Source organism: Telopea speciosissima, chromosome 2 (genome assembly GCF_018873765.1).
Source record: "Telopea speciosissima isolate NSW1024214 ecotype Mountain lineage chromosome 2, Tspe_v1, whole genome shotgun sequence".
In the NCBI taxonomy this organism is placed as follows: domain Eukaryota; kingdom Viridiplantae; phylum Streptophyta; class Magnoliopsida; order Proteales; family Proteaceae; genus Telopea; species Telopea speciosissima.
The window spans coordinates 70815410-70836825 of NC_057917.1; the positions used below are offsets into that span (position 1 = coordinate 70815410).

At 38.1% G+C, this 21416-nt stretch overlaps 3 protein-coding genes and 1 long non-coding RNA gene across 5 annotated transcripts; 2 read left to right on the forward strand and 2 right to left on the reverse strand.

The window, feature by feature from the left end:
• Nucleotides 1-3318: 3318 nt before the first annotated feature.
• On the forward strand, nucleotides 3319-6381 carry LOC122652381 (uncharacterized protein YwbO-like). The gene is made up of 8 exons (XM_043846099.1): nucleotides 3319-3412; nucleotides 4074-4230; nucleotides 4326-4445; nucleotides 4565-4608; nucleotides 4711-4836; nucleotides 5681-5765; nucleotides 5887-5943; nucleotides 6233-6381. The coding sequence occupies exons 1-8, from the start codon at nucleotides 3363-3365 to the stop codon at nucleotides 6308-6310; spliced, it is 717 nt and encodes a 238-aa protein (XP_043702034.1). The 5' UTR covers nucleotides 3319-3362; the 3' UTR covers nucleotides 6311-6381.
• Nucleotides 6382-7788: 1407 nt separating this feature from the next.
• Nucleotides 7789-10476, reverse strand: LOC122652383 (DNA polymerase zeta processivity subunit). The gene is made up of 5 exons (XM_043846104.1): nucleotides 10373-10476; nucleotides 10201-10281; nucleotides 9985-10097; nucleotides 8476-8665; nucleotides 7789-8114 (listed from the first exon to the last, which is right to left on the reverse strand). The coding sequence occupies exons 1-5, from the start codon at nucleotides 10401-10403 to the stop codon at nucleotides 7915-7917; spliced, it is 615 nt and encodes a 204-aa protein (XP_043702039.1). The 5' UTR covers nucleotides 10404-10476; the 3' UTR covers nucleotides 7789-7914.
• Nucleotides 10477-13270: 2794 nt separating this feature from the next.
• Nucleotides 13271-21162, reverse strand: LOC122652382 (E3 ubiquitin-protein ligase At3g02290-like). 2 transcript variants are annotated; one of them, XM_043846100.1, is made up of 6 exons: nucleotides 20985-21162; nucleotides 20649-20715; nucleotides 19890-20291; nucleotides 18073-18499; nucleotides 17662-17771; nucleotides 13271-13762 (listed from the first exon to the last, which is right to left on the reverse strand). In XM_043846100.1, the coding sequence occupies exons 3-6, from the start codon at nucleotides 20007-20009 to the stop codon at nucleotides 13736-13738; spliced, it is 684 nt and encodes a 227-aa protein (XP_043702035.1). In that variant the 5' UTR covers nucleotides 20010-20291; nucleotides 20649-20715; nucleotides 20985-21162; the 3' UTR covers nucleotides 13271-13735. The 2 variants fall into 2 exon arrangements, with proteins under 2 accessions (XP_043702035.1, XP_043702036.1); XM_043846101.1 differs by lacking the exon at nucleotides 20649-20715.
• On the forward strand, nucleotides 14054-15205 carry LOC122652384. Its single transcript, XR_006331591.1, has 2 exons — nucleotides 14054-14516; nucleotides 15090-15205. It is a non-coding gene; the product is annotated as an uncharacterized LOC122652384 (long non-coding RNA).
• Nucleotides 21163-21416: the final 254 nt, after the last annotated feature.

Below are 21416 nucleotides of genomic sequence, written 5' to 3' on the forward strand. Positions count from 1 at the left end.
AATGAAGCTGGAAAATTATGAAGAAGGAACGGAATGAAAAATTTGATAACGTGAGTCTGCGGCACGCCAGACGAAATCTATACCTTTTCGGGGTGAAAGAAAAGAGAAAAAGATCTCTTGGGGAGGGAGCGTGGCCCCTGCGCCGAGACACAAGGATTAAAAAATAATTCAGAATTATTTTTAAGAGGAGTTTGCCCATAATTTTTTAAATTCTAAATCCTTTTCAATTCCCCATGGTGCACTGTCAATTTTCCTTTGTTCCTTCTTGAACTTGGCACCATTGGATGTTACGTCAGCCAAATGTCAACCTCTCCACCCCGAATTGCATGGCAATGCACTTTTAGAAATTTATACATAATTTTTTTTCTTGTAACTATGACCTATTTCTGTTGCCTAGAAGAATTATTTGGCAAATCTGAGCACTAGATACTATCAAATACTTATAAGAAACCTCCTAGCTTGCCACATGTGAAATTTTATTCTTAAATTTAAATATTTAACCTTTCATCAAAATATCATATCATCCTATATACATTATGCACTTCGGTGTACTTTAGCCACTTGGCAAACTCCATAGTTGGTACGTAAAGGGAGTGGTTTCATGCACGGCTGTATAAGGGGATTGTTCTATCAAAAAAATAAAGCATAGAGGAACTGGTGACGATGGATTAAATAGGGGGCTTGGTCTCTTCAATCCCATATTATATCCCATCCCATGATCAGTCCTTGATTGTACATGATGCGCAACCATGCTTGAAACCTTTTGCCATATGTAAATGAGGGACTTATGATATACATATATATATATATATATATATATACAAAACAACAACAACAACAACAAACAACACACTCAGCCTTCTCCCAACTTAATGGGACTGGTTACATGGATCCAATCAAAACAATGTAGGAAAAGATGGGGAAAAGAGGGATGGAAATTTTTTATTTTTTTATTTTTTGGTGCAATTCAAGGGCCGAATGGCCATCATGACCCCACAAGGAGGCAAAGAGGGGATCCACAAGGGGGGTCAAATATGGTACCAACAGGCTCCACTTCTTGGAAAGCAATTAAATGTGGACTAGGTGTTGCAAAGGAGATTTGAACCACCGATCAAGCTCCTGACGCTGTTTCTCCAAAGCAGCAGCGAACCAACAGGGCAAGCCCTTGATCGACAGGGATGGAAAATTAGATGAGAAAAGAAAAATGACAAATGAAAGAAAGAAAATAAAAGGAAAAATGAAATATGAAAGATTAAAATAAGAGGAAATAATCACAACCCAGCATGTCAGGAAAATCTCAGCTAAATAGGGTTTGGTACATTTAGCGAAATGTTTATATATAGGAAGAGCGTTCTCTCTGGGGGAGTGCAAGCTATATAATGCATTGTCACCAGTCTTTTATGACCTCTTTTGATGGGTGATGCATTGTTAAATCTGACCATTATTTTATACAAGTTTGATACGAGCAATAGATCACTTGTTTTCCTGCTATGCCCTGTCCCACTCATTGTCACCGAGTTACACAGTTAATGGATTGATGTGGGAGTGATCTTAAGTGAGAAAGTAAGGGTGTTAAACAATTCGATTTTGGTTAAGCGGTTCGGTTTGATTCGATTTTGGCTGTTGGAGGGTATAAACCGTAACCAGATCGTTTAACTAAACGGTCTCATAATCAAAAACCTGGACCATTTGGTAAACAGTTTCGGTTAGACGGTTACTAAATGGTTTATATAATTTACATTAATTTCCTCTCCTCTCTTGTTCTCCATAAGAAGTTAGGCCGTTAGGTTTATTTTTTATCCATTTTTCTTTTTCTTTTTCTTTTTCAAGTAGAAAATTGTGTACCATTTACATTTACTATTCAATTTACTAATACTAGTTATTAGTTATTAAGTTAATAGTTGTTATTTGCTAAGTTTTAACGTTTTGTTTATCTTCAAAAAAAAAAAAAATTTGTTAGATTTTTAAACGATTAGAAGGTCTAGTTATAATCAATTTTAATTGGATTATGTGGTTTGAAACTGTTGAATTAAACAATCTAAACCAAATCGAATCGTTTAAACCAAAATCGACAGATCATTTGTTAAATGGTCCGATTATGATTTTAGAAATGACACATTTTATTTAATCGATTCGATTCGATTTGGTTTTGACACCTAAGAAACTCGTTGTATTTCCTATGCTCACGAGAATCACGATACCGATATAACGGATGATTTCGCTATCTCCTCGTCTCTCTTCATTTCCTTCAACTTTGCCTCGTCAATCACATTGGCTGCCGAAGGCACCTGAGACTATTCAACCGCAGGGATTTTCTCCTTGTCCTCAAGGTCAGCACCCTTTGTAGTGCTTTCCAACTCCCTTAATTTATTTTTGTCTTCCTTTTGAACCTTCTGAACGGGAATGCTATCATTTTGAGGAAAGATTTTAGGATCTTCTTTTGCTCGTTTCACACTAGCTTTAGCCACCATCTCAGGTTCAATGGGAGCGGGTGCTTCTGAAATCAATGGCTTCTCATCAGGGTTCCTCATCCGTCCACGGAGAGGGTTGATCACGCATGAAGCACCATACCGATTCCCACGTTAAGCCTTTATCATGCCATGAAGCATGTGGTTTTTTTTTTTTTTTGATGGAACAGAAAATATATTGCTTAAATTGAACAGCAAGTCCGTATATCACACCAAAAAAGGAGAATGGATTATCTATTAGTGATTGAAAAGACGGCCAAAGAACGTAGGTATCTAAACTAGAGATTGTTTTTATAACTAAAAATTACATTTGAGAAGTTTGAGGATAATTCAGCCAGTTCGAAATAGGAGGAGAGGAGGTTCTAGGGGATATACATATTTCCGCAGAGAGTCAACAAAACCTATAAATCATAGTTATTTATCTAAATTTCTTTGAGGTGGATTTTATCCTTCAAAACGTGTTTCAACTCTTGCAAGATTTTAAAAAACTCAACCTGCATTTTGTCGATCAAACTAATAAAACTTGTAGATGTTAAAACATTCTGACCATCAAACAAAAAGTAATACGCTCATCCATGAAGCACGTTGGAGTGGGTTAGAGCCCTTACTGAGCCCGCATGAGCCCATACCGAATGCCCCTTATCAAGGAGAGGGTTGTGCCCAACCCCGCTATGGAGGGATCGATTGCCCGATAATCGATTCGGATCGGTTTGATTTTGACACATAGGGAACTCGTTGTACTTCCCTCGCTCACGAGAATCACGACACCAATATAACGGATGACCACGTTGTCCTCGTGTCCCTTTCTTCATCTATCTTCCATATAACCCTATTTATTCATCAAAATTTGAAAATCCGCCCTCGTTCTCATGCTAAATCTTCCGCTTTCGTTTAATGCGCTTGTTCTCACTCCCTCTCTCCCTTTCCAACGTCGCCGTTTCCAGGTACACACCATCTCTCTCTCTCTCTCTCTTTCACACACACACTCCGAGAAACACTGCACTAGGCCATGGCCATCTCAGCTTCTTCATTCTTCCACAATCTGTGTTCCTTATCTGCTTTGGAAGGTAAAAATAAGAAGGCTAGAGATTGTCTCTGTGTTCTTCTAATCCAGTGCGACATCCGTATTGGCAGAAAGGTTTGGTCAGGAATGACTGATCAAAGCACCGAATTAGGCCGCGTTTTAGTGTTCATCATCTGTATCGCTGGAATTTGGTCGGCTTTTTTAGCCAAACAAGTTCTTTGGAAAACCACCGCGTGAGTACTGAGTAGATTATACACCTAGATCAGGTCGTCGAGGTGCGATTCATATAATTTATTACTGCTTTACCAAATCTCAAAGATCAGATGCCAATGTGTATCCCATCAGGAGGTTCAGTCCTTTGACTCCTTCGTACTTTACACCGAGATGGGAATTTGGGATTTCCTCACCTGTAGAAAGAAAAATTGATAAAGGAGTTCCGTTATATCTGTTATTAGTTCATCATCAGAAGGATATGAAATTCTTAAGTTGCTCCATTATAGTAAGTCCAATAAGAAGAAAAACAGTCTTATTTTGAAGTTAAACCAGAACGTTGTAATTTCCTTCTTTTTTTATATTGGCAGAAACACAAAGTTCATGGCTCAATCAGTGGGTAGCAACACTGGAAAGAAGCTTATTCGAATCGACGTGAGTTCAGACCCGGTGTGTCCGTATTGTTTTGTGGGCAAGAAAAATCTTGACAAAGCAATGGGTTTATCAAAGGATCAATACGATTTCGAGGTCCATTCTCTGTTTCCCATCTCTATTTCCCTGTTCAATTCACTTATTTCTCTTCTTTATACTTTTATTTATGGCCTAACTACCAAATTTCACAGATTAGATGGCATCCATTTTTCCTTAATCCTGATGCTCCAAAAGATGGCATGATTAAGAAAGACTTCTACATGAGAAAGTATGGACCTTCGTCTGAACAAATGGAAGCTCGGACAGCTCAGGTTTTATTTTTTTTCCTTCTTAATTTCCCCATTCTAATTAGATCAACTAGGGAGATGGTATCTGTTGCTGGGTGTGATTGGTGTGAGGAACCATTTTGAAAGCTTTTTAAGTGTTGCAGGTATTTCGAGGTCTTGGATATGACTATGACACGTCTGGGCTCATGTAAGCTTGGACCATAGTTTAGTTCTAGTTCTAATAGATCAATTAATATAGTTATTTGGGTACATATGTGAAATACCCACTAAACATAACCCATATATGCAGAGGGCCTACCCTGGACGGCCACAGACTCTTGACATTTGCAGGCCATCAGGGCTATGATAAGCAACATGCTCTTATGGAGGAGTTGTGCCTAGGATACTTTACAAAGGGCAGGTTCATTGCTGATCCGTAAGTGTTCTCTCTGCTATGCTTTTATGTAGTTCACTTCATCTAAATTATGTCTGCATTTGGTTAGAACTGAAAAACAAAATTATGTCTCTCCAGTCCCAACAATTCCCAACAATTTTAGACATGGAACTAAATATCGATTGAACTGACCGAAATCTCCAAGTTATCTCAATTTTGGGTCTGGCCGAAATAAAATCCAAGGCCAAAATCCAAGTTTCGATGCTGGATTTCAACCTAGGGAGGCCCAGAGTCGAAACCCAGTGTCGAAGCCTTGAAACAAGATCCAACACAGTTTCGAGTCTGACCAAAACCAGGCCCGAAACCAAGATCTTGATCCTTGATTTTAGATACCTGTATGAACATCTAAAGGTATGACTTGTGGCCCTTTGAAAAGAGCTCTTTAATAGATGTTTTTGTGACAGTTAGCTTCCCATTTCGCACAACTTGGGAATACTTTGTCCAAACAGGCATGGGAGCTGGACAAAAATGATCTGGCCATGTGAAAGAATTCTTGACCTGAATGGGCAACAATTAAATTGTTGGGTAAAATCCAGTTAATAGTCAGTTTCAATAACATAATTGCTTTCTTTTGTGCGTTACACTAGAAAAAGAGCCAAGAATACCTTTGTTTATAACAGTCAAGTAAATGGAGCCCAAGTCCTAGTTGGATCACCATTATGTTTTTTTCTGCAACTGTTAAAAGTTTTTCTGATGATGATTAAAGACCAAATATAGCAAACAGTTAGTAATCCAAGATTATGGAAGATTAAGGTTATTGCTCTCGTTTGGCTTGAGTGCTCACGGAATTGTGCTGGTTTAAAGACAATAGTTGTTACAATTACAGGGAATTTCTAGCAGAGGCTGCTAGAAAGGCTGGAGTAGAAGGAGCAGCAGAGTTCCTTGAAGACACTAACAATGGAGTCAAGGAGGTTACTTAGTTCTCGCAATTTTATTTACTCTAGGTTCCTTGTGTTAAATTTTGCTTTTTGTATATTTTATATTGCATTCTTATTCAACCGAACTGATCCCATTAATGGTTTATTATTTTAGGTTTATGAACAACTGGAGAAATATTCATCAAACATTTCAGCAGTCCCGCACTTTGTGGTGGGTGATTGTTTTTGGGATCGGGATCCTTTGCTGCTGTCTGCTCATGTGGCCGGTGTACAGCCTCACACAGGGAGGGTGAAATGGCAGTCATACCCACTGCCCGAGCACCCTACCCGGGTGAGGTCCATGCCCTGCCTGTGTGAGACTGCACACCGGCGGCACAGGCAGGCAGCAGCAGAGGATCCAAATTGTTGTTTTTGTGCTTCCTGCTGTATTTTTTTTGGACAAAGTTTTCATCTGCTACTTTGCTTTTATGGAGATATATCAAAGAATTTTTTTTTGACAGATTAATGACAAACTCAAGCTAAGCGGTGCCCAACCACCTGAGGCATTCCTGAGATATTTTCAAGCGGCCACAAATTGAGAATAATTTGAGACCATAGTTTCAATTGTGATGGTTCTCTGTGAGAGGTGCAACTCATCTTCTGAACCCTGGAAAATTAAAATGGCTTGACATACCTTTTTATTTATTGATTGATTTCATCATATCATGTGTTGTGTGCAATTTTGACTTCTTGGAACTTATAAAACGACGCTTGTAATAATAAAATTCAGAATGCATTATGCTACCTTATAAGGTTCCCTAAACTTCTTGGGTTGTAATTGCTGCCTTATAAGGTTCCCTAAACAAGTACAATCCTTGGTTGGGGGATCACTGGCAGGCTGTTGCGTGGCCCCTGCACCAGCACGGGGGCAGTGAGTGCATGTAGGGGGCATTCAGTAGGGTGAGACTTTTCATGGGCGGGGGGGGGGGGGGAGGGAGGGATAAAAAAATTTGCAGTATACTCATAAATGGATGAATTATTACTTGAATACCTAAATCTAATGTTCAAAACCATTATAACAAAAGACAAAAAAGTATGTGCTTTTTTCCCTTGGTTTGACAGGCATACGGCAAAACATATTTAGAACGTCAATAAATAGGAACGGAATTTTAAACACATTATTGCTAACAGTGTTCTGGACATAAGTGCTATGCAGCCTGGCAGCCTTCTTTTTATTCTTATTTTATTTAATAGATGACTCCACACTTATATAAGCCTAAATTTAGATTATTTTTTCTGGCAGGTTGACCCCATCATTGATCAATTATACATAAATTTAACAAAAATTGTTAGGCTTAGTTCCAGGCTTCCAGCACAGCCCAAATGCATGTTATTAGGGATTGATTATTCATTCTGCTAGAACTAAGGTGTATGGCTATAGAATATCGCATTTGGTGTGGCATCCTCCCTTCATTTATCCTGTCTATTTACATTTAAACACCTCTGTGTTGGGCTTTGTGGGCATGGTCAGATGCTGAGTTTGGGCCGAGGATAGATAAACTCAGGTTGTGTTCGTGGGTTTTTGAAAACCTACGCCACCCCATACTACTTGCAAAATCCCCCCCCTCCCTAGCTGCTCAAATTTAGACTAAGGATGCTGTCATTGGCTTAGATTTTCAATGATCTTGGTTAATTTTTTTGTTAGATTCTTGTACGTCTTTATAATGGGTTAATTTTCATGATCCATCTCAATTCTCGACTATGTGACCTACCCATTTACCAGACTTTTTCCCCCAACATCTTTAACGAGCTAAACACTCTTTAAACCATTGACCATTGAATGGATAAATATACTACATTGATCCAACCTCCATCACACCACCGATGTTTCAAGGGCATTTTTTTGAATTTGTGTAAGATCAACAAGAAGGATTCATGTAGTGTGTTGTTTAACCTGGAGAGTGTGTTTTAACTTCTTCACACAATGGACCCTTACAAGCTGGTTGCATTTTGCAACCTGACACTAAGCCTTTATAAAGAGAGGAAAAAACAATTTTGAGGTTAGTCCTGGCTACTGGAAAGAACAGGAATATACCCTTATCACTTCTGAAAATGTAATTGTGACTCCATATTTACAAGCTCTTCTTATCCCCCAAAGGAGTGGGGGGTGTTCTTTGGTTCCTCGCAAGCTGGTGCTCAGATCTCACTGTGGTTTTGGTTCAGACACACTTGGATGTTCTAAATACAATTGCAAACTCAGAGATTCACTGCTCATAGACTTGATTGGGGTTATTAGAGGAGGCTGTTGCCACTGCTTTGTGTCTGTCGGAACCCACAACTCCTCCTTGCTTGTTCCAGTCTCAGGGAGAGAGCGGAAATAAGCTGTTATCTCCCAATTGCAGCCTGTTAAAAGAGGTTCATTATACTGAAGCTAGGAAATCAAAATGTAGAAATAGCGCTAACAAACCCCAACCCCATTATTACTGCTAAGTATACCATTTGTATATGATGATGCTTGTGGATGCAAATGCATAGATAGTTCCTCTTAAAAAAAATTTTGAAAAAAACCCAAAACACGGTTGCCTACATCTTTAACCTCTATTTGATTAAAATGAAAAAGGAGTACATTCAGGATCTAAACTGACCACCCTGTTCACTTCAACAATAATCATGCTAAATTGCAATATAAATCAGAGTAAAAAACTGGAATGCAAACTAAAACAATGTAACTATGCCACAAAAATCTTCAATCTAGTGCACATACCCCTGGGGAGAACCTTAGTGAGGGATTCAGACACTGAGAGCTTCATTAAAAATGACCTAAGAGAGAACTCCAGGTCAGCCGCTTCCACCCTGAACCTGTAAGACTGATTCACCATAAGTTTGAACAAAAATCTCTCAATTAGGATACTGTCACTGTTGTAGAATACAACTGCTACCCTGTCCACCAATCCCTGCTTGAACAAAAGATAATAGAGTCTTCCTTAGTAATGCTTTGAGGGTTCACACCAGAGTAAGACAAACCACAAAGATACTGCATGGTTGCACCATTTGCATTCCCATTTTAGTATTATGAACACGCATAGCACTAGATAACACATTGTCTATGTGGACGGATCTAGCTATTCCATGAACATTGCAATTGGACTAAGGAGAATCTAGGTTACCCATCTTACTATTCTGTTAAGACAGTTTATTCCGCTAATAAGCCAACACCTAGAACTGAGGACAAAACACCAGAAGGTTGAAGAAAAGAAGTTGACGATCATGAAGAAGATCGAGAAGGAAGTCTAGAAGCTGGAGGACGTAGGCTTCATCCATGAAGAACAGCACATAAACAGAATAATATTAGGGCTTGGACTCGGGGATTGATCTAATGTAATAGTCATTTAAAGGAATAAAGCAGTGCCAAAACAGAATAAAAAACAGAGAACAAAATTCCAGCAATAGGAGAAAACTTGCAGAAGCAAATCAGATAATCAGATCAGGTGAAAACCCTATTTGAGTTCTCCTTTCAGAGAGGGGAATCTTTGCTGAAAATTTCAGGCTGCTCTAAATTTAGTTAACACAACAGAATATCAGTATACTCAGGATGGAAAATATTAGTGTAGGCTACCTAAAGTAATTGGGATTAGACCCACATGACTTGAGTTTCATGTTTTTCTGAATGCGAAGACCGAAGAGTGTAATGAAGATTCACAAGTAGATGTGACCTATCCTCAGGGCTCTTAGTAGTGGTGCAAACATTTAAATGAAGCTTTACTGAAATGACAAAAAAACAAAAAAAAAGGCCGACTCATAGTTGCACCTTTTTTTTTTTTTTTTTTTTTTTGGGGGTGGGGTTGGGAATGGGGAAAATGGGAAATACGTTTAGATCAAAGGTTAGTTGATAGGGTCTCATAGAAATCCTCTCCCTAGTTCTAAGTCCAACCATGACTTCAAACCCACCCCCCCCCCCAAAACAAAAACAAAAAATCTCTGATGGTGTTGTGAATTAGTGTAAGAGGGTCGCAACAGAAAGGATGGATCAGACATTCTAGTGAACAGTTGGTAGAACTATGGTCTTCTCTGCCACACCCTCTAAGTTGAAACGGAGACTAGTCGTGATGGCCTCTGCAACCTATCTTTCAAATTTCCGTCTGGTTCATAAGGAATTTAGTTCAGAAAGAAATTGGAGCAAATCTTAACTGGGTAACCAAAATGTTTTACACATAGAGTCCCCTTCATTCAGGCCTTGAACGTCACAGATTTTAAAGTAGGAAATGCGGCAAACCTTTTCGATAAAAGGGAGAAGTCCACTGACTGCAGAATGGATGTAATCTCTAAGTTGAGGGTGCCGAGCCCTGTGAACAACAGCACTCATATAACGCCGCCTCTCGAAAGCACCTGCAACGACGATGCTGAAAATTCAAAAACTAGCGCCTCAATTGAAAGATAGAATAGATTGAGAAAGCTGATATTAGCCGGGTCAGTAATAAGAGATTGGCACCGGAAGGATAAACCCCTTTGAGGAAAACAATCGAATTGATGGCGACTTCCAATAATTCCACAAGAATCCGAGATGTCTCCCCTGTGTTGAAAGGGATTCAAGGTTACTGATTTCGAATTTAATCAGGAAGAACAGAATCACAGAATGAAGTTCGATGATCAAAAGCTCAAACCTTGTGGGGATTGCTGATCTTTGCGCTCCATTTTCTCACGGTTGCTTCAAATGACTCTTCGTAGACAAGGATACACCGCAGCGCAGCATAGACTAACTCATCTATTCAAACCGGTGCATTGGTTCTGTTCCAATTGAGTAAGGTTGTATCCAGTCTTGGGCCCAGCTGGGCCTTGTTTCATGTATAATTTGCCTTAAAAAAAAAATAAGGGAGGGAAGGAAAGTCAAAATTGTATAGAATACTTGAATTTCTTACCATATTACTATTCCTCCTCCCCATGGAAATTCCCGATAATGCCGATATACCCCCTCCTTTGTCCAAAATTGCATGTGGGCATTGGAGGAAACCCTCTCCTTTAGTATGATACTTTTTAGATGTAAATTTTATTTTACTTTTCAAATCCAAGGGATTTGAAAGTGGCAGCAAAGAAAAATGAACTTTTATAATTAAATATGGAATGATTTGAAGTTAGTGATGTAATCATACGAGGTAATGATTAGAAAATGTTTTTCATTAAGGTTTGAAAATTTCACTTCTTTCCTTTTAATTTTTGGAGCTCCATTTTGGTTGTAAGGAAAACTAAAGGGAAGGGAGGTCCCTTTGGTTGTAAAGAAATTGAAGGGAAAGGAAGGGAAAATTTTATTATCATTATTCAACATGATTGTATAAACTACTTAAATTTTTTAGCATATTTAGTAATTAAACTATTGATATAATTTTTATTTTACATTTCAAACCCAAGAGATTTTTTTTTTTTTTGGGGGTAAGAACCCAAGAGATTTGGATGCGAATGATATGGGTTCAGTAATATAATCATGTGGGGTACTGATTTACAGAAGTTTCTTTTTAAGGTTTTAAATCTACAACCAACGTTTTCTTATTGATCTATGACCACTTTGCTCCAGTGGTCGAGCTGATTTACAATCACCTAACAGAGTTTTGGTTTGATTGTTGGTGCTTATCTATTTGCTTGTTTGCTCATGGAGTTTCATTTTTCTTTGCTACGGAGTTTGCTGGGTGGAAGCAAGCAACAAGGCTTGCAACATTGGATACATGGAATTGGGATCTCTCTCACATGCAAAATTCTATAGGGAAACCTTCAAAACCTGTTTGGAGAGCAGAATGATGATGACTATATAAATAAAGAAATATAAGACCAAAAGGAAGAAATTGCGAGAGAGATATACTCTATCAATGGAGGTGCATTGCCGATGTGGAAAATAGGGTAGGAATTCTCTACAATAACATTATTAAAAAAAAAAATACAATAATAAAGAGAAGGTAAGTGAAAATTTTTCAAACCTAAAAAAGAAATTTTTGTATTGCCCAACATGATTATGACGATAATTCCAAATCACTCCATATTTGGTTATTAAATTTTATTTCACTTTGCATTCAAATCTTTTGGATTTGATAAGTAAAATAAAAATAAGGTCAAGAGATCGCTACTTGGTCATGTGGTCCTTGCACCAATGCAGGGGCCAAATGGGCAATGAGATCACACACAAGAGGCGTCAACATGGATGAGATTTTTTATTTTGGGGGCAGCATAATAATTTCATGTGCTCCTTTGTCTAGGCGCGGGATCCATGCAACTAGGCATTGTTTTTTTTTTTCATAAAAATAATTTTAAAAATATCACTACTTAAATGGTAATAAATTTAAGTAAATTATATAATGAGGGGAAAAGAACACTACCTGGTCACGTGGCCCAAAGGCTCCTACTCTTAGACATAGAAGCGTGTGAAAATACCGCACTACCCACATGGAAAGGCAAAAATCCTGCCTAGGGCGATGCTTGCGCATGTGCTCTCATTAGTCAATGCGCGTGTGCAGGCTCTAGAGGCCCAGACAATCTCTTTCCCATACAATAATGTTTGATAATCATTATAACAATTTTTATTTAGGTTTGAAAATTTTTACTTCCAATCCCTATTAAGTTTCACTTGCAATAAAAGGAAGCCCTTAACGTTGAGTAATACAAAACTTTCCATTGTAATATTAATAATGGGGATTGAGTTTCTATCTGGCTAGGAGGAGAGAGATGTCATTTCATATCTATCTCCCATAATAGAAGGTAAATACTCAAGTCAAAGGAGGGAGGAAAGAGATAGAGAGATAGATACAGGAAGAGGCTAGCATATGCTGACCAGCCTGAAAGCATTCGCTTACACTAATTTAATTCACTTCCAACCCGACGCTACGCTAACGCTTAAAAGTCCAAACCTGTGTCTACCTCGGAAAAATGATATCTCTGTCCCTGGAATGATTCTTTAGGGCATTCATTGGGTGTTTCCTACAGGTAGACTACACCCACGGATAGGAAACACTCTCCGTCAAAATATTAGTGAAATTTTCCAGCTTCCCGTGATGAATTCAGCCTAGCCAGTGCTACAACTGGGTCAACTAGGACCACCCCTCGAAAACTAAGCCACACACAACAACATTGAAGACACAAATCGTTGATTTTTTTTGTTAGGGACCAGATCTACGTAACCAGAGAAGTGGGTGCTTCCCCCGCGTGTAACAAAATCCTTCCTTCGTGCAACTGCTTGCTAATTGCTATGTTGTTTACCTTTGTTCTGCGATTTTACTCTCCATGCACTCTTCCTTCGTTCGCTGTTTTAGAGCGCGTTGCAGAGCGCTATTAATAATTTAAGTGAGTCCTATTGATACAGGTGCTAAAGTTTTGGAGTGATGAAGTGATTAGGGAATTCTCTCCAGTGTCTGCTAAGATGCAATGCTTCTTCTATTTCTTTTCCCTGGTGCAGCTCTCCATCAAAATATTACTGAAAATTTTTCAAGTGCCATGTTTCAAGTGATACCATAGACACAATGCATCATCAAAAAATATGCAATATCTCCATAAATATAAATAAATGAGAGAAAATTTCTCATGTAATAATCAATAAAGCTTCATCATGAAATATCCAATTCAATCAACACTGTTTCTGTATATTGAGGTAGAATTTCTGATAACCCAGCCTACAACCATCCAAGGGGGCAAATAAGCATATCATCTCCATATCATGTTTTCTAAGTTTCCTCTTCAGTCCATCAAGTTTCATTTACCTTGTAAATAAATCTATTAAAGAAATCATATTCAGATAGGGGCATTCAATGTATCCATGTTAGAGAGGATGAGAAGACATGAGCTTAAAACATGTACTTACAATAGGGTATACAGAACCTCTCAACATCTATTCGGGAAATAAGTTAATGCTTCAACATCTATTTTCTTGATGAAGACTTCTTTCAACTGGGGTATTCACAAAGACTTTACAGTTTTTTTTTTGTTTTTTTTTTTTAAAACTTCTTGTTTGTCTGCAGGCTTCATCTCTGAATTGAAACTTTCAAGGGAAATCAAGGAGTTTCATCGAAGACCATTACCTAGACAAGAAAACAAGTGAAAGATAATTCAGAATAAAGTACATTAACTAAAAGGCAAAATCAAAAGTAAGCATTTATCCATGTGAATATTAACCACAAGAATGGATGTTCTATGTTTCACGCCCATGTGCTCTCGTAAGAGTATATCTCCATATAGTGGATGCACAAGCGTACAATAACTGATACTTCAATATTTTCCATGTATTCCATAAAGCAATTCCTGGGTTATTCTAGATAAGAAACTGTACATCATACTCATGCAACTTCTGGGAGCCATGTCTAAGTAAGGTTACTCACATGAGTTCCACCAACCAAGTACTCACAAAAGTAGCTACAGACTTTGAGATTTAGACGAACCACGGAACACCCACTTGGTTACTTTCTTCTCCAAGAAAAAAAGAAATAATTCCTCCCATCTAATTTCAACATTTAGGTAGATCCCTATACTGAATGCTCTGGGTTTTCTCCCAATTGGTGGCTGTCGGTATTAACCTGAATTGAGACACTAACATGCCAGAAACAAGGTCCTTACATGAAGGAAACTTTGTTAATAAATTTCCCCCGCAGATTCTCAACAACATATAACCATGTCAAGTGGCTTGCTTTCACCGTCTGAACTCTCAAACTAAGCACCTCAAGTGAATCTTCTTGCATGAAAATATTTAACATCTTGTAAGAACACTATAGTTTCTGTGTAAATCGTAGATGATTAGAAAAGGAAAAACCTCTACAACCCCTTCCAGTTCACAGCAAGGTTTTAGGTCTTGGTTTCGCCAGGCCACGAAATCGAGATCATGCATTTTTTCTGCCTCAACTTAAATAAGCATTAGGAATTAAAAAACATCAAACCATAAACCATTTAAGCATTAGGCATCATATTCATAATCATACATGGTGATGGTCTAACAGTTTGTTAATAATTGTTAAAACTTGGAAAGAAACAGATTAAACAAATACAAGTGTACTTAAAACTGCTATTGAGATGCAATGCAGCTCCCTCTCCTGATGTCGAAGCTTCAATCTTGAATCTCTAAGCTTTAATCTTCAGTTGAGGTGGGATTTGCCAAAAAAAAAAGGACCAAAACCCTCACCTCCAAGTGTTTTTCCTTCACAGCAAAGTGAGAGAGGCGAGATTTTGAGTTGAGGTCGAAATCTCACCGAGAGGTTTTGGTCTCGAATCAAATTGAGACTGAGATAAGTGCTGAGGTCTCGACTGAGATTTTGTCATTTTTCTGTATTGCCACTAGTCTCGTCTCGAGACCTGGCGAAACCAAGATAATTTCGAGATCTCGGCAAGATCTTGTACCATGGTTCACAGTCAAAAAAGAAAAATCAATTTTAATCCAAAACAAAGGACTGTACATAGGAGCTACTATAATTTGAACCGTGAAGATCCTTCACCGATGTCATGTTCATGCTACTTGGGACAGGGTTAACCCAAAACCGACTCAACATGACTTGCAGTTTTTTTTTAGGTAGGCCCCAAGGAGGTTTGAACTTGTTGAAGTACTGTTCACGTGATACTGTTCACGTGAACTCTCACGTGAACAGTGATTTGGTTGATATGTGTATCTTCTATTTTCCTAGTCCTGGTTGGAGTCCTAGTTTCTAATTATGTCAAGTCCTAATTCTACTGTGAGTTGTTAGTCTTAGTTTCAGTTTGAGTTGTTAGTTCTAGTTCTTTTCCTATTGTAACTTGGAATCCTATCATGATTAGGAATTCCTAATCTGATTAGGAGTTCCCCTTTCTATTGTAATTTGAGATTATAAATACAAGCATTATGAGGGAAACTGATTAATTTAACAGTTCACTCCTCTTCCTCATCTTCTTCTCTTTCTCTCTTCTTCCTCCATTCTCGGTTCTGGTTTTCTTCATCTATACTCTGTAACAGAACTAATGACCTCTTAATTATGAGGTGTTGGTCTTTACCACTGAGCTACCCCCTTGGGGTATTGCAGGTTGTTGTTAGTAAGCCACTTCAGTTTGTGGCTTTAACTAGAGATGACAACCTGACCCAAGTTCAGGTTGCGCAGGTATGTATGTATTTATGTAAAACACACACACACAGACTCTTCCAACCAGTGAACTCAAATGCCAACCATAGCTCTTTTATGCAGTCAATCTGGGTTGGGACAAGCAAGAAGCACCTCCAGATTGGCCCAGGTTGAGTTATTATTAGTGGTGGGCCAAAATCCGAACATGAGCTCAAGGTTGGACACTGCATCATGTTCATGGTCATTTGTCCAACTCACCCATTCTGGTCTGGATTTCGGACAAAAACATATGTTCATGTCTGATCCATTTTTAATCTGTGCTGTTTGTGTCTGACCCCGGCTTGTCTAATATTATCATATTTAATTTCCACAAGGTATTATTGTCAAAGATACATGAGAGAAAAATAAAAAGGGCATACCCAGTGCACGCAGCTCCCACCACTGCAGGGTTTGGGGAGGCATAATCTACGCAGCCTTACCCCCGCTTCGCGGAGAGGCTGTTTCCAGAGACTCGAACCCAAGACCACTTGGTCACAATGGAGCAACCTCACCGTTGCACCAGCCACCAAGGTACACCCTCACATGAAAGAAAAATAAATCCCAAAAATACTATTTACAATATTTGAACTCACAATTTAATGGTCAAATAAATAACTTCTCACAATTAAACTAATATATCTAATTATCTCAAATATGGACAACTGAGTCAAGTTGTCAGAATTGCCCAACCTGGAATTGATCCAGTTGTCAATTAATACAAATTGTCCTAGTCTAATCCAGATATCAGACTATATTCCTTGACCAGGCAGGATAGAATTGGTCATGTGGATCAGCCAAATTTAGCAACACCTTTGTTAAACCCCAGTAGGACCATCCCACCCTCCCCCACCCCCACCCCCACCTTCTCCCAAGTAAGAAAGTAAAGGGTAACCAGAATTGTGTGAAACACATTTTTCAGCAAAATAATTTGAAATCCAAAATTATTGTGAGTTTTTTTTAATGGAACAAAATCATTCTTAGATTAGATAATCCCCAACCCCATCCCACCCCCCCCCCCCCAAAAAAAAGAACATGGACAATTCATCCATAATTGTTTACTTCTGGATAATAGTGTTGATAGATTCCAGACTCTCATATTATAATTTGGCCATTAAGTTTTAGTTTGAAAAACATTGGTTAAAGAACTTCTAACTGACATAAAGTAACATTAAGAGCTTTTAATTAACACATTAAATAGTGCTGCTCTGTGCAGAAAAAGAAGATAACATCATTATATAAACAAATCACTATAATTATTTAAAAAACCTGTGCACATGATTAACCCAAAGATTTTCTAATTCCAGAATAGCCAATAATGATTGCCAAACTTCAATCAGATTTTACCTTATGTACACTTCTGTACACGCACAAATGCAACTTTGTTATTCTGAACAATTTGGGTTTCTTCGAGGTCAGATTAGTTGAACGCATAAAAACATGAACTAAGGTGTATTAAAAATACTCACACTACAGGCTCCCACTTAAATAGTTCAGATCCCACTTACCCAAGGTTTGGAATCACAATAACAGAGTTCAAGTGGGGTAGCACAACTATTGAACCACCCGAATAATAATTGTTTCTTACTTTATGAACCTGTGAGCTCAAATACATTCGGAGCTAACATAAACCAACCTGGACATACTCACATTAAACACACTGCAGTTGAACAGAAACAACTACTACTTTGAAACTGTCGAAGACTGGTTTAAGTTGGTCAAGTGACTTGACTACGATTTGGACCGTGCATATAACTGTGCTTTGGCAATGTGTCTTACACTAGAAAACCAGCTACCTTACCGATTCATAAAGGCATTTTGCAGAATGAACAAATAAGTTCACCAAACATGAAGATGAGATACATTACCTTTCCACAGACTGGACAGCTGTCACTTCTCTCCATCCATTCATATATACAACCAAGGTGGAAATGGTGAGAGCATTTTGTCACTATCATGGGGTTTTCTGGAGTATATTCTGCAAATAAAATCACAATGACGAATTAACAACATTTCACAGTATTAGTTACATGAACATGGAGTTTTCTCATCAGAAAGAATTAAGAATACAAAAGGTATGATACAAACCTTTCTAGTATTATACAAATAGTTGATAACAACAAAGAGGGGTATTAACAGTTTCCAAAGTTAAACCAAGTGGCCCACAATATGTACAGACATATTTTATTAAATGGCACCCTCCCTCATCCCATCTGAAGCACAGACATTAAGCATGACCAAAATAACTATATCACAAAAATAAGAGTCAGAAACTATACCATCAAGACATGTAGGGCAGACTTCTTCATCTTCTGCAGAAGAATAAACATATCCGACTCCACCCATCACCTTTGCCAATGGGTGCTTCAGTGAGGACTCAGATCGACGTTCTTTGGATCCCCCTTCACAATCTGATTCGTTCCACTTGTCTCCTGCACTTAAAGATTCTTGATCTGCATCTGTGTCACTTGCTCTAAGTGGTTCAGATTCCTCATGTAAATGACTTGAACCCTTTTCACGCCTTGAGACCAGACCATCCCGCTGCAAACGGAAACGTCTGGGATCAGCATCATAAGGCAGAGGCCTTGGAGGAGAACGGTACATGTCGGACAGAGAATTGTCAATTGATGCTGTTGAAGTCAAAGTAGCCCCCTGAATTGATGAAGAGATGGCATGCACTTCCCCTCTTCGGAATAACACTGTGTACTGTGAAAAGTAGGAAAGAATAGATAAGTCAAACTACTCTCTCTGAAATTCAAATATCATAGCTGTGCAATAACAAATAAATTTGATAATAAAAAACAACCTTGATTAGAATTGATACATATCTCAACTACAAAATGAGATCGATCAACGCTTGGCTACCTAAACCAAACGAAAATGCTTTAACCAGAGCTGCCAGATTATGAAATACAATGAAACAGTAAAATTCTGAAAGGTTCTCCAAACTCCAGCAACAGGATTCTGGTTTCTTTAAGCAAGAATATAAACTGTTCTATTATAGAAGGGCATTCCTACCCCCCACCATAACAAACCCCTCGCACCTCCCCTCTCAAAATATCTTTTGAACAAGAAAAAAGAGACCAATTGGGTTATAGAGGAAACATAATTTGCAGCAGCACAATAACATCCTGATACCAGGCTCTCTAGCACATGTGGTCCAAGGTCCATCATAATTTCAATTGAAGCTTCAAATTTTGGAGGTCTAGCTTTCACGAATTTAGTGAATAAGATGACTTGTATAAACCCACAAATAGGAATCATCATACAGACCCCAATCAATTAAATAAATGATTACCAAAACAAAAACAAAAACAAAAAAAGAAAGGGAGGAGGCATTTCATATGTTCTCCTTTCCTAGATACTTTAATAACAGGTGTAGAAATTGAAAACCTGAAAAGTTCCACATTCACATCAACTAGAGACTCACTCCTGATCAATTATACAAGTTTCTGCATTCTCTGTAATCTATAACAATTCTTTTAGGGGAGGGGTTAAGACAATTTTTACATTGATTACAAAATTTGTCACCCTTTTTCCCCTTTTGAGAAAATTATAATCCAATGACTAAAACCTGTACCACTTTCCTTCCATCATTCCCTCCCTCTCCCGCTCTCATTGCACCAGACTCCGATTAATCACACTGTGTACGTGCAAATGGATCAGTTACAACCAGAACAAAGACTAGCAATGTCTCAAATTCTCCAACTACATCTAGAAGAGTATAACACAATTTAGAAGCTCTCCATTCCATGAGAATTAAGAGTTAAAAGATAAGCAGCAAAAACTACAAGCTCCTCAGGCAACATAATTGTTACTGAAGACCCCTAATAGGTTACTAGGTCAAATTATGGGAGAAGAGAGGAAAAAATAATAGAAATATACAAGTGACAGGGGGGGGGTGATCAACATTTGAGTTCCCAAATGAGTACATTATGTTGGGTCGGAATTCTGAGAACATCGCACACAATGAATTACCACTAAATGTGCAAGGAAAAAAACAGTTGATGCACTGGACTTAGATAATTGACCAAGCTGATTTTAGAACAAAAAAATAAAATTAATAAATAAACAGAAACTAGAAGTCCAAACGTACCGCATTTATGAAGTTCTGAACAAAGCATCTGAGGCAGATACAATTTCTGTAAACCGAGCTGTTAGGATTTACATATTCTTCAAAATCCTCAACTTGCAGACAGCAACAAACAGCACCCATAATGCAGCTTCAATTTCTTATTAAACTTGAAGCCCGTAAAGTGTTTTTCCAGTCTCATCCACAAGGATTCAATATATTATGCATAGCTACTAAAGAAAACTTTCTTAGCAGAAAGAAGATGAAGATTAATGTAGTATGAGAGAGGTCCCTAGGCTCGCAGATATTATAGTTTCTCCACGAGTCAGTACCCTCTCTCTTCTTTGATTACAAAGTTAACCAAAATCGTTAGGAGAGTCAGGACCTCTTTGCACCAAACAGGATGAACAAAATATTTGTCTTCACCTGTCAAGCAAGGGAAACACAAGAAGAATGAATATCAGGAAGAGAGAATTTTATCCTCCTCAACTCAACTGGAAGAGTAATTCATAGAAATAAGCTACCTTTATCATATCAAACCCATTTAAAATTTTCTAAAACAACAATAAACATAAGGAAAAGCAATCAACGTCACTAGTTAAACAAACAATCTGTGCAAAACGAGGGGCGGCAATCAAAAGCTACCAAGCGTAATTTGCAATGGTCCTTTATCAAACACACATAAAAATTGAATCTTGAGTACAAAACTCTCCACAATGCCAATCACAATTTAGAAATATAAATATAAAAAAGAAATTCTGAAAGATTTCCACAAAATTTTACCTCCTTGCTCAGGATTATATGTTTCAGCAGATACCTTTTTAACGATTGTGTTCTCCAAAATTCAGAACTGGAAAAAAAAAAAAAAAAAAAAAAAAAAAAAAGCAAACATTCAACAAATAATAATCTATCGATCAAAATGATTGGTTCCCTTCAATAGAATATGCAAGTAACACAAAACCCAGGAAAACCAGCTCGATCAGAACAAAATTCAAAACCCAATAATCAAACACCCTTTTCGAACAAGATAATGAAGACCCATTTTAGATTGGCAGGTTTAATGATCATCAGAACCTTCTAAAACACCCCCTCCCGAAAATACAAACTTAGACAGCATACCTCGACAGAGAGAAAGAGAGAGAGTCAGAGATGACCGACCACGCTCGGTGGAGAATAGAAACCAAAAATATTCCGGTATGGGTCCGAGAGTACCGATTCTTTCTTGAAGTTGGATTTTTCGCAGAAAAGCTAAGAAAGCGCGGAATTAAAGCGACCCAGAGTGGGTAGAATAGAAAATTAGAAATTCAGAGTTCGTGTAGCACAAGTCTTATTCCTTCTTATATAAAAAAAACTCGGTTCCTTCTTTGGAATAAAAAATTGTTACATCTCTACAACCTACCGAACGTTAGATTGGAATCAACTACACAACCTCCGCTACATTAGATTGGCATCATTTACCACGAACACCAATCTAACGGTCAGAGTGGCGTGAATTCACTTAGGACACACTGGTTAATGGTTATATGTGTCGACAGCCAAGGCTGTAGTTTT

Bases quoted from the DNA above. Each gene is read 5' to 3' on its own strand.
- LOC122652381 (XM_043846099.1), top strand. From the start codon at position 3,363: ATGCGCTTGTTCTCACTCCCTCTCTCCCTTTCCAACGTCGCCGTTTCC. The intron at 4,231-4,325 runs GTCCATTCTCTG...CAAATTTCACAG, and splicing joins AGGATCAATACGATTTCGAG to ATTAGATGGCATCCATTTTT. The intron at 4,446-4,564 runs GTTTTATTTTTT...TAAGTGTTGCAG, and splicing joins TGGAAGCTCGGACAGCTCAG to GTATTTCGAGGTCTTGGATA.
- LOC122652383 (XM_043846104.1), bottom strand. From the start codon at position 10,403: ATGGAGCGCAAAGATCAGCAATCCCCACAAG. The intron at 10,098-10,200 runs GTGCCAATCTCT...TCGTCGTTGCAG, and splicing joins CAAAGGGGTTTATCCTTCCG to GTGCTTTCGAGAGGCGGCGT. The intron at 8,666-9,984 runs GTTTGCCGCATT...TTGTTCAAGCAG, and splicing joins TTCTCCCTTTTATCGAAAAG to GGATTGGTGGACAGGGTAGC.
- LOC122652382 (XM_043846101.1), bottom strand. From the start codon at position 20,009: ATGGGTGCTGTTTGTTGCTGTCTGCAAGTTGAGGATTTTGAAGAATAT. The intron at 17,772-18,072 runs GTATAGTTTCTG...TTTTATTTGCAG, and splicing joins CTGCCCTACATGTCTTGATG to AATATACTCCAGAAAACCCC. The intron at 13,763-17,661 runs GTAATGTATCTC...TTTCTTGTCTAG, and splicing joins GCTGTCCAGTCTGTGGAAAG to GTAATGGTCTTCGATGAAAC.